The sequence below is a fragment of the Taudactylus pleione genome, unplaced genomic scaffold (genome assembly GCF_031769625.1).
Source record: "Taudactylus pleione unplaced genomic scaffold, aTauple2 ptg000373l, whole genome shotgun sequence".
Taxonomy (NCBI): domain Eukaryota; kingdom Metazoa; phylum Chordata; class Amphibia; order Anura; family Myobatrachidae; genus Taudactylus; species Taudactylus pleione.
In genome coordinates, this window is record NW_028284774.1 from 3432952 (window position 1) to 3445307 (window position 12356).

The 12356-nt window shown below is 44.3% G+C and overlaps 1 protein-coding gene across 1 annotated transcript in view; it reads left to right on the forward strand.

Annotated features, from left to right (window-relative positions):
- The first annotated feature begins 1693 nt into the window (after nt 1-1693).
- The window catches only part of EPHX4 (epoxide hydrolase 4), an 84669-nt gene continuing 74006 nt past the window's right edge, over nt 1694-12356 (forward strand). Inside the window, exon 1 of the mRNA XM_088444871.1 lies at nt 1694-2029. Coding sequence (XP_088300997.1) covers nt 1784-2029 — 246 coding nt within the window. The 5' untranslated portion in view covers nt 1694-1783. The remainder of the gene's footprint in view (nt 2030-12356) is intronic.

The following is a 12356-nucleotide window of genomic DNA, read 5'->3' on the forward strand; positions in this document are numbered from 1 at the left end:
TTTATCAGTCTTGCCTTCCAACTTCTGAAAGACTCTGATGAATAGAGTGAAAATTATTTGACTTAAATGTTGCATTTGATATAAAAATAAAGGATGATTTATAAACAGAGCTATAGATAAGGTATTTGACACTGCACTCTTGGTAACCCATCAATTGTCATGTAAAATTACGAATAAAGCATGATAAAATGAATGTATGATATTAGTTCATCCACTGATTCCACTCCTCCAAAACTGCTTGAAAACACTACACAGGTACAGCAGTAACATTGTTGCTTTCCTGACAAAGACATGGGCCAAATGAAATGGGGTGAGAGTTTAGAAAATGTGAGCGAAAACTCTCACACTTTTTAAACTCCGAGAACAGGCAAACTCGCATGTTTTTCAGACTGAAAAAACTGTCACGATTTAAACTCTCGTCCAGATGTTTTCCCCTTTTAAAACTACAACACAACCAATGTAATAGTGTGAGAGTTTACTGCTACACTGTCACATTTTCTAAACTCTCATGTTATTACATTTGGCCCATGGCCTCTATATTCACAACTGTGACTGACAACTGTCAAAAGACCGACCGCAGTATCCTGATGCTGAGAATCCCGACGGGGGACACGTTAGTACCCTAAACTTCCCTCCTTCACCCTCTAACCCTCCTGTTCTGCACCCTAACCCATCCTACCCTGCACCCTAACCCTCCTTAGTGCCTAAACTTAACCCTCCCGCTTAGTGCCTAACCCTAACCACCCCCCTCCTGCAGCCTAATGCTAAACCCCCCAGGGTGCCTAAACTTAACCCTCCCCTTGCCGGCTGTCAGCATCTCCCCTCATGTCGTGATTCCGGTGCCAGTGTCCTGCCCGCGGTTTGGGATTCGTCAGCCGGCATCCCGATGGTCAGCAATTTAACTACATCCCCTCAGACCTTATGAATTCTTTCTGCCTGCTGAGGACCAGTCCATGCACTTGTAGGTTACTGTGAGGGATGACACGTTTAGCATATTGAGGAAAGGAGGGCTTGGACTGTACACTGTACTTTTAAACACAGTAAGAGGTTCCGTCATGTTGAGACTTGTAGGTTTAAAATTAGGGTGTGCACTGCGGTCCAAGCACCCTCTCCCATTTCTCCTCTATATTTGTGTATATAGACTTGAAGGTTGAGACTCCTTCTGCTTGGTAATAGCACTCCTCCTATCTGCCCTTTGGTGATTTTAATCAGCACAGGTTCTGCACTGCTGCCTAAAGGTTATGGGGCACTATTATACTGATAAATTGATATAATGTGTTAGAGTCAGTGATGTTAGGGTCACATCTGATGGAGTTCATCTTGACGTGGTGGATGGGTTCTTGTACTTAGCCAAATATGGCCTTAGAACCTCATTTATTATACACCATGGTAACTGTAGAGTATATCAAATGTTTTTACTATGAGTGCACTTAGTGCTTGTGCTTAGAGTTTGCACCTGCACCTCTAACATATTGAAGTTCATTGTATTTGTCTACATATTTAAAATAAACGTAACCATATAATCGTAATATTTAATCTGACACATTCATTTCTGTTTCATTTGCATAGAGTTAAAATGCAGCAGAGCTGCCAGCACAGGAGATAGATGCAGCCAAGGTTGTACCCTTATCATTTTCATTTGTCCCCTTTAAGAGGCAGTAGCAGCTGCTTCACCCATTGCACGGAGCTCGTCACTGCCTCCCTCTCCTCCTCTCTTGCTTTCCTTCCCCTTGTTTCCATGACTTCTCCTCGCACAGCTCGCCTTGCCACTTGAGCCCCTTGGATGCCTAGGCAGAGCAGTGCGCTGTTTGTGGGCAGCATGCTCGCCCTGCCGGGCTGCCTGCGCGCTGCGGCTTTCTGGACGCTGGTGTACTCTTACTGCCTGCTCTGCGCCTGCACTGCGCTGATCAAACTTTTCTGCAGCATCCTCATCAGGCCAAGGAGGACCTTCCAGAGGATCCCCAGGGAGGTCACACCAGGCTGCCTAAATGACCATTTCCTGGGCACACACTGCTACGTGCGGATCAAGGTAACATATACTCTTGGACAATTCTATGCACATGATCATAGTTTCCTTAATTGTTATACTGAATTATTTTACACCACCCCGAGTTCATATAGAGAAAACATTGGAGTAACTTCCAACTTGTATTCACAATGGCTGCAATTAATTCTCACTTCTGTGGAGAGGCTTTTAATGCAGTATACATACTCACTTTGTAGTATATTGCATGACAGCTGAGTAGTCTAACACCAACACCACCATATCAGTGGCTGCAACACACATTACCAGACCCTGTATCAATCATTGGGGTTTGTTATACTGCAGAGCAGACCATAAATGACATTGAAAGCACTGTAATAAATCAATATAACATTGATACATTAAATTGTTGCTGCTGTGTTAGTAGAGGTTAATTTACCCTAGCAGCCAACATAAAGCATGTTATTTACCCACTGCAAGTGTTACTAGCTGATGCCAGATAATAAAGTAGTTGATCAAATAATACCACGTTCATATAATTTATATTTTGTTGTCTCTTGGGTATAAAAATGAATGCATTTAAAATAATAATTGATAGTGTATTGCATTGTTTGCAGAATGCTTACGCCAATAAATCATTCATAAATGTTTCATTAGATGTGTAGCACATGTCAGTCAGCCCCCCTCAGTAATTGCAGATCTCTGCTGGTGTCCATAGTGAATTATATAGAGTACTTTGTGCTCCTGTAGTCATTCCTGATACACAACAATCGCTCAGTCATCCTACCAGGATGTTCCTGCATTTCTGTGATATGCTCATGTGTATGGGTGATATTGTCTATTACTGTGTAGGCTGTTGCAATATCATTCTGATTTCCATTGAAAATCACTTGGTCTCTGTGCTTGTTGGAACCAGAGATCCAATTTCTTACATAATATATTGTATGCTGACACTACTGGCATTTTGCATCAGCTTAACCATCAACATGCTGAGTGGATATGGTCTGCTGAGCCTATTCACAATGTGAAAGGCCATTCGTATAATCACGGTCTCCCCATTTTTATATGCTTTTTTTTTTTATATCCTCCAAGCACGTAGTGGTTTTGCAGATCACCTTCTCTCCCTGTGTGTTCGATGCCACGTTAGAGGAATAATAATTCATACTGCCTAGCTGAGTGTAAACATGCAGTTTGCTTCTTCATTGAGGCAATTACTGAACCTTAGTAGTAATTATCTGTTCAATTGGCATCGCAAGTGGAATCTAGTGCCCATGAAATGATTAAGCACTTGACCAAATTGTTTAGGAGATTATTATTTATGGCTTTGTTAAGGGGCGGTTAGTAAAAGCATGTCATTTTTCAAGGTTACGTGTTACAAAGCAGCCTATTGTTCATATTTAAAAAGATCCATTCAAAAGCATAGTATGTTTGCTAAATATTCAGTATATCCGTATTTAGTCAGAGGCGGCTGGCAGGTCTCTTGCCAACATAGATATAAGGTAACACAGAGTCACAGCTGGCTATCAAATCTGGTCCCAAGTACAGAAGTGTCTATGTTGGGCAGCAGACCAAATTATTGGAAGTCATAAAAATCTGGTTCATTTTGCGTTTTCTAGGAAAAGCAGTGACTTGTTTCCTTCTTATATCATACTATATTTTATATTTTATGGTGTTAATGAGATCAGAGAAATATATGTTGGCTTACTATTAAGCAACCAGAATTTTGTGCCTGGTGGTTAAACACTGGTTGTATTGTATTATGTGGTACCGCTTTTATACCTAAATTCCGGGTCTGACCTGGAGATTGGAGCAGGGTTCCAAACCGGATCAGACCCGGAATTTAGCCGGCGCCGACCCAGGATATTCCCATGGCGGCGCTGATCACACCGGAGCCGAGCCTGCAGTGACCCGGCTCTTCCGGCATGGAAGTGGATGCTTGGAGATGACGTCATCTCCAAGCACCAGTGAAGCCGGCCAATCGGTCGGCATGGGGCGCGCTCCAGGTCCGTGACCTGGATCGCGCCGACCCAGTCCCCTTTTACACCAATGAGCTACCTGGGTTAACCCTGCAATAACCCGGGTTTTAGCTCTGGTGTAAAAAGGATATAAGACTGCTGGTGGCTATGTTTTACCAAAGTGATCTGCTGTAAGTTTTATATCAAAGCTGTCATTAATGATCTTTTCTAGGTTATCTTTCACTGAAAATATATTATTATAATTTATATTTCATTTATATTCTGTATCATTTTGTCATTTATATTAGTATTCTTGATTTTATACAGATGTTCCTGCGGCATAGAAAATGTTTACCAGGCTATAATAATGGTGCATTGATTGACAGACTCTTTATTTCTTTAAGTAATGCAGTTAGTTAAACAATTTCTTCTATTCTTGCTTTTGGTAGAGGGCACTGGTACAAAAATAGAATTTTCTAAGCAGGATTGGTTTTAAGCATAACCAGGGCAAAGGATGTGACCACCTGTTGCTGATACATTAGCCACTGTAATAAAGAACACTTTTGTTGCACACCAATAGAGGACGTGACCAAGACTTCTGGGTGTTAGTTTTCCAATTGTTGGGAATGGTTTTACTATCCAGTGAAATATGAAAAACACTGATTTCAAAGGATCCAATATAGCCCAATCTGATCAATATAGAATGCATAGCTCCCAACTAATGTCCAGTATAACAAAGTCATTGTTTGGTTGTCAAAAGACTCTGGGTCTGACTCAATAACCAAGCTAACACTTCTATACATTTAAAAAATGATCATTGGCATTGGGTCTGAGACTCTGAGTCCCTGATGCCACGGCTTAGCAACACCTAGTGAACTTCTGGGGGTATATTTACTAAAGTGCAGGTTTTTACAAGTGGAGGTGTTGCAGATAGCAATCAATCAGATTCTACTTTAACAGTTATACAGCACCTTCTAAAAGATAATAGCTAGAATGTGAAATATATATCCCCAGAACTCCGTGTGATGCCCACAAAACACAGCAGAGCTACCTCTGATCAACAGTATACAGCACAGTCTCCTCTTTGATGTCTAGTATACGGTATGCTGCATGTCTTTCCGCCTGCTGTTTATTTTCCCATTTATAGAAACAGAAATTGAGTTTTATTATTATTTATTAATATCCTTCCAAGGAAAATACAATAAATGCATCCCAAACAAATATATATTCATTGTTTTAGCCTCTTAATTAAGTATTAATTTGTGACCTCTTATTACATACACTTATGGCCTTTCAAACCCGCTGCTAATTGATGGCAATTTGCATTTTAGCTTCCAGACCGCTGGATAATAAATCCAATGATATGGAGAACAAAATTGACGGCAATTGGAAACCGGTTTGAACTTGTGGAAAATGTACACTCCATGAAATGCACCCTATTGTGTCAGGTCTCTGGGAGTGTAAATTGTATGACCTACACTGATGCCACCTATTCCTACAAATGTATAGTAGTCACCTCCTAAAACACTGATTTCTTCTTCAGGGTCCATAGGGTCCACAGGAACTACCTTGGGGTATGTAGTTGGAGCGATCCAATGCACCAAACCGCTACAGCTTTGGAGCTCCCAGCATGCACTGGTCCTCCTTCCTATATACCCCGCCCTCAGCCACAGGCATTCAGTTTTTTTGTTTGGTGCGCGGCAAGACCAGTTGCACCTGTTATACAGCGGGACTGCCTAGGCAGTCCCAGGCTTTTTTATTTTATGCTTTACCTTCGTTTTTTTAACTACAAGTCTAGTGGTACCAGATGCCGATAATGACACATGTACCGCGTCTCCTACCTCCGCTGATGCCAAAACATCAGTACCACTATATGCCCTGAGCTTTTCGGCAGGCCTCGGCGTGGCTAAGCAGCGGCTTTTGTTGAGGTCCAGATTACAGTTGGATCACGGAGATGTCAGGTAATCGATTCCTCACAAGGAATCGTGCACGGCAGAGTGCTGGCCTCCATTGTAGAGATGCATCGGAGGTGGCTGCAGGTGAAATCCTCGTGTAAATGTGTCCTCACTAAGGCGGCCGGGACCATATCGTCTGTCGCCGGGGATGGTTGGTAAGACGCACTAGTCAACTTCTTACTACTGTGAGGTCAGCGTACCCGGCCGTCAAAATCGCAGCCTAGGGAGATAGGCGCTCCCCCGCCGCTCCTCCCCCAGACGCAAACTTCCGGATACGGATTCCCATGTCTGGTTTACTATATCTGACCACCTCGTGTATCAGACACTCGCAGTTAGCGTTTGTGTGTGTGTACTGCTGAAGCTGTTGGTCTCAGTAGTTTTGGGTTGTCTGTCTAACTCTCCCTTGGGCACTCTACATCCTACCATTACCCCTCCGGGGCTGGCTAGTTGATTCAGAGTCCATTTGCAATAGCAATTGTGCGTATTTATGCATTGTATGTGACTGTAATGCTAGCTGCTGTATTTATACTAGCTGTTTTTTCAAACTGTCAGTTATACCTATCACTGTGTTTCTCCTAAATCCATCTGCAGAGGTGTATGTGGATTTTCTTTGATAGAGGCCACATTGCATTTATACTATACACCTTATAAAATGTACACATTTGTCATGCCTAAAGGTGAAGGTGAGAAGAATGAACCGCCAGTACTGAGAACATGTAAGTCCTGTTTTGCAGGCCTGTCTGATACAGGATGGATTGTGTAGTAACTGTTGTAAATAGCTACCTGGGCTATCCGGTACACCTGCACCAGCACTAGAACCACCCTGGGTGGCCATTTTAGCTCAGGTTCTATCATACCTAGTAGACAGGGCTGCAGAAGCACGGGGTCCTGTTGCTGCGGTATTACCTCATGCTATGGGATATTCGCAGCATGTGCATCCTTCTATGTATATGCCCCCTAGGAATTCCTGTTGGGTTAATTCTACTGCTCACTCTAGTCAGAGTATGCCGCAGTCTATAGCCTCTCAGCAGGCAGATAGACTGGTAAAGCAGGGGCATAAGAGGTTCTCGTCAGTCGTTGCCTCAAGAGTCTTACTCAGCCTCATCAGCAGACTCTGATACTCAGAGTTCTGGGTCTTACTCAGTGGAAGAAGACCATCAGTCCCTTGTGGATGTCTCCTCTCTGGTGAGAGCAGTTAGAGCTATCCTCGGTATAGAGGAAGAGGAGACTTCACTGACATCTAAGACTCCGGTCTTTAGATGTAGGAAGGTGGCTAAGGATTATTTCCCTCAGTGGGAGCAACTGATGAATCTCATGTCTGAATGTCTGAGGCATGGGGTACTCCTAGTAAGCATTTCCATGCTACAAGGAATATAACCACTCGATACCCACTTATAGTGAGTGTAACAAATGGGAAGTTCCCCCGACGATAGATGCTCATGTTACAAGATTGATCAGGATCGCTATTTTACCCATTCCTACAGCATCATTTTTGAAAGATGTTACAGTTAGAAAACTTGACAATTATTTGAAATCAATATTTTCATTATCTGGAGCTATTACCAGACCAGCTATGGCTGTAGCCTGGGTAACCAAAGCTATGGAAGATTGGACAAAATCTCTAGAAAATACTGTGCCTGATGCAACCAGAGAACAATAGTCTCTTCTCAGTCAAATGCGAGAAGCAGCTGTGTATATGGGGGAAGCGGCGATTGACGCAGGTATCTTGGCTTCGAGGGTCTCAGCAAACTCAGTTGCAGCCCGAAGATCCCTTTTGGCTAAAGACCTGGATGGCGGATGCAGGGTCCAAAAAAAGCCCTCGAATCCTTGCCTTTTCCGGGGAAGGTACTGTTTGGACCTGAGCTGGATCACATAATTACTTTTTTGGCAACACTGAAGTCTGCTGAATTGCCATGCACGACTACCTCAAAATTTTGTCAGTCTTCATCTTGGTCCATTCGCCCACAGGGTAGGGCTTAGAAACAGTCCTCCTCCAGACAGAGTCATTCCCACAGGAAGCCGCAGCCCAAGAAATCTTTGTCAACTAAATGTCCTGCTTCCAGGCCAGATGGTAAGCCTACTCTCTGATGGGGCGGGCCTCCCCCTGGAGGATATCAGGGTTGGAGGCCGACTTCTACAGTTCGCCAATACCTGGCATCAGACTACGGATGCCTGGGTTCGAGAGCTGGTCTCTCATGGTTAAGCCATCACGTTCCTAAGGCATCCCCCTTAGAGGTTTCCTGGTACAAACCTGCCTTTGGATCCGGTCAGAGCTTCGGCCTACCGGGAATCTATTGGGGCCCTCCTGAGGACAGGAGTCATAGTCCCCGTCCCTGTGATGCAACAGGGAAGGGGTTATTATTCAAATTTATTTTTGATTCAAAAACCAAATGGGTCGCATTGCCTTACTGTATATTGAATCTGAAATCTCTCAACCGGTTCATCAAGGTGCCAAAATTCCGTATGGAAACCCTACGGTCAATTATGCTGGCGATGGAGCCTGGAAATTTCATGGTAGCCCTGGACATACAGGATGCATATCTGCATGTGCCAACTGCACAATCCCACCAAGGCTTTCTGAGATTGGCGGTAGATCAGCAACATTACCAATTCCAGGCTCTACCCTTTGGTCTAGCCACAGCCCCTCAGGTATTTACCAAGATAATGGCAGTTATGACGGCTCGTCTCAGACGACAAGGAGTCAGGATACTGCCATATTTGGACGATCTCCTGATATTAGCACAATCTCAGGAGATGTTACAATGTCATCTGCAGATGACTATTGTCTGCTTACAAGAGCACGGCTGGGTAATCATTTGGAAAAAGTAGTCTTTCTCCAACTCAGCAGATGGTGCACTTGGGGGCATTGCTGGAAACTCTGGGACAGATTCTTCTACCAGAAGACAAGATTGTGGCACTACAGTCTCGTGTGCGCAGTCTTCTCTGCATGCAAACAGTGTTAGTACACTTGGCAATGCAGGTGCAGGGCTCCATGGTATCCGGATTTGACATGGTGGCCTATGCCCAGTTCCACTCCAGGTCCCTGCAACAATGGATCCTGGCTCATTGGGATGGTCCGTATCATCGGATAAAGTCTGAGGTGATTCGCATCTCGCCAGAGGTTCACCTCTCCCTCACTTGCTGGCTAGAGACAACTCATTTAAACAAGGGTCGTCCGTTATGGGTACTTCTCACCATGGATGCAAGTCTGCAAGGATGGGGAGCAGTGACAGGTCAGCACACCTTTCAGGGAAGGTGGACGGTTCTGGAAAGTCAGCTACCAATAAATATTTTGGAGCTTCGTTCTGTGCACAGAGCGCTCATACTGGCGCAGGACCTCCTACAGGGCAGGCCTGTCCAGTTTCAGTCTGACAACATGACAACAGTAGTCTACATCAATCATCAGGGAGGCACACACAGTCTGGCTGCCATGAAGGAAGTGGCAGAAATTCTGCTGTGGGCAGAATGCCATCTTTCAGCAATCTCTTCAATAAGAATGGGCTCTTCATCCGGATGTCTTTCAACTCCTGGTGGACAAGTGGGGATTACCGGACGTAGACCTCATGGCACCACATCATAACCACAAGGTCCCCAGGTACCGGTCCAGAACGAGGGACCCTCAGCCACCTTCGTGGATGCTCCGGCAGTGAGGTGGGACTTCAGGATGGCATACCTGTTTCCTCCAATCTCCCTCCTCACAAGAGTCATCAGAAAGTTCAAGCAGGAAGGTGGCAGGATAATACTAAAAGCCCCTGCCTGACCCAGGTTCTCCGATCTGACATGTCTATCCATAGACAGTCCACTTCCACTGCCTCTACGGCCTGATCTGCCAGTGCAGTGTCCCTATCTATATCAGGATTTACCTTTGTTGGCTTTGACGGCATGGCTCTTGAGTCTTCCGTCTTAAAGGCCAAGGGTTTTTCTGCCTCTGTAATCTAGTTGATGCTGAAGGCAAGGAAGCCTGCTTCCGCCTGCATCGACCACAGAATTTTTTCTTTGGTGCTCTCACAGAAAATATGATCCGAAGGTTTTCAAGGTCTCAAGAGTACTTGCTTTTCTTCAGGCTGGATTAGACTTAGGTCTTCGCCTGGCAACCTTGAGAGTCCAGGTTTATACATTGTCAGTTTGGTTCCAGTGCAGAATTACCTCTCTGCCGGATGTAAGAACATTCTTGCAAGGGGTTCTTCGGCTGCAACCTCCATTTCTCCCTCCGGTGGCACCGTGGGATTTATCCTTGGTTCTCAGGGCACTGCAGGCTTCTCCCTTTGAACCCTTGGATACAGTGGACTTGCGATGGCTGACAGCAAAGACACTATTTCTCCTCGCTATTTCTAGAGCTCGTAGAGGTTCTGACTTGGCAGCACTGTCATGTCACTCTCCATAGGTCTATACAAAGGCTGGTCTCCCTGTCCCAAACAAGGTGACAGCACATTCCACTCGGTCTGTGGGACCATTGTGGGCGGTTAGACATGGTGCCTCGTCTGAACAGCTGTGCAAGGCAGCCACTTGGTCTTCCATCCATACTTTTATCAAATTCTATGCATTTGATACTCTTTCCTCCCAGGATGCTTCCTTTGGGCGGCGGATTCTTCTCTTTGCGCAGGAGCGTCCCCACCCTTAAGGGAACTACTTTAGGATGTCCCCAAGGTAGTTCCTGTGGACTCTATGGACCCTGAAGAAGAAAATAAGAGTGATGGTATAACATACCTTTGTTTACTCTTTCTTCAAGGTCCATAGGGTCCACAGGGCACTCAACCTGATGCACTTGGCCTCAATTGGGATCCGTCCTTTGGCCTTTTGATATCACTGATTCCCTCTTCATATGTTGAGTGTTTCTTGTGTACATTATACTTCCTTCTCCACTATCCGTCTCTTGCCGTTAGGATTGTTTACAAACTGAATGCCTGTGGTTGGGGGCGGGGTATATAGGGAGGAGGACCAGTGCATGCTGGGAGCTCCAAAGCTGTAGCTGTTTGGTGCATTGGATCACTCCAACTACATACCTCAAGGTAGCTCCTGTGGACCTTATGGACCTCGAAGAAAAAGAGTTAACCAAGGTATGTTATACAATAACTCTTATTTTACCTTCTTTTTTTTTCTGGCTGTATATTTTGGCAGACCAGAGACTAAAAATTGAATCCGAAAAAGGTGATAAATATGTGAAATAATGTATATTATACAGGTAACAGGCACTACACACGGCTTCCCCAGCTGAGCTTCCTGTTAGTATGCAGGTCACACGTGGACTTTTCCCTCACGTACTTCCTACTTCAAAGCTTAGCACTTTAGCCTAGAGGCATCTATCACTTCCCAATCTAACAGAATCACAATTGGGATCTGACCTACATTTTTAATATGATAAAATGAGTGAATTAATCTCTTTATCATACTCCTATAAATTATAAAGCGCCATCTTCAAGATATGAGATAAATTAATATATTCCATTCTGTAACAGTGCCACATTAAAAAGATGTAACTGATTTCTGTGTAAGCATTTTGTTAAAGTCATCATGTTTCATCATTATAACAGAATTGCATATATTAAATATAGTAAATAGTGTTTGGGGAAAAGGCAAAGTGGTAATATCACAAAAAAATTTTTTTCAATGATTCTTAGTACTTGTAGGTACTAGAAAACACTCTTATGACAAGAAAAGGTAAAGGAATTTAAATAGGTTTCCTATAAATACAGACCACAGTGACCAGTTGCTTTGTTTTTGCTAATCTGTTATAGGGCGGGAACTTTCACTGACCATAGGTCCCCCCTTCCCATTCATTAAAAGGTCAGTACTGCTATTAACACTGCTTCTCCTTGTCAATGATAGGCTGGGAGTTTGGCACTGAGTAGTGATGTCACAGAAAAGCGCCACACTCCTGGCCTGTCACTGACATGGTGAAGCAACAGCCGCCAGCATTAGTGGCAATAATGAAATTGTCATCATCCCCTCCACACTAGCTGGTTTCACATAAGATAAGAAGGGGGGCACAGTGCCTGAAGGTGAGGCATCCTTAGAAGATATAGATACCTGAAGCGGATGTCTGTTCCGCCCATTGCCCCACTACTGCATCCAGTACCCCTCCACCGGTGCTGTTTGCATTGCCCCAATTCTCTGTGTTGTGCGGATTGCTGCTCGTCTAGTGATCTCCAACAGCCAATCAGTTCACTTTATCTAGCAATCTCTGATTAGCCAATGGCGTTTACTGGAAAATACACAACCACCATAACCAATGACAGCACGCAGGTTACTTGTATTTGCACCAGTTGGGCAGCACAAAGTCATACAGACAAGGCATCAAGAGTGGGTTCAGCGGTTGTGTGACCTTTGTATACTGGTGAAATGGGTGATGTATTGTTTAATGGTTACATGTGGGAAACATTGCATACTAGTGAAATGGGGTTTCTTTTGTTTTTGTGTACTGGGGTTTACACTATCAACTGGCCAAATGTGTACTGCAGTGTG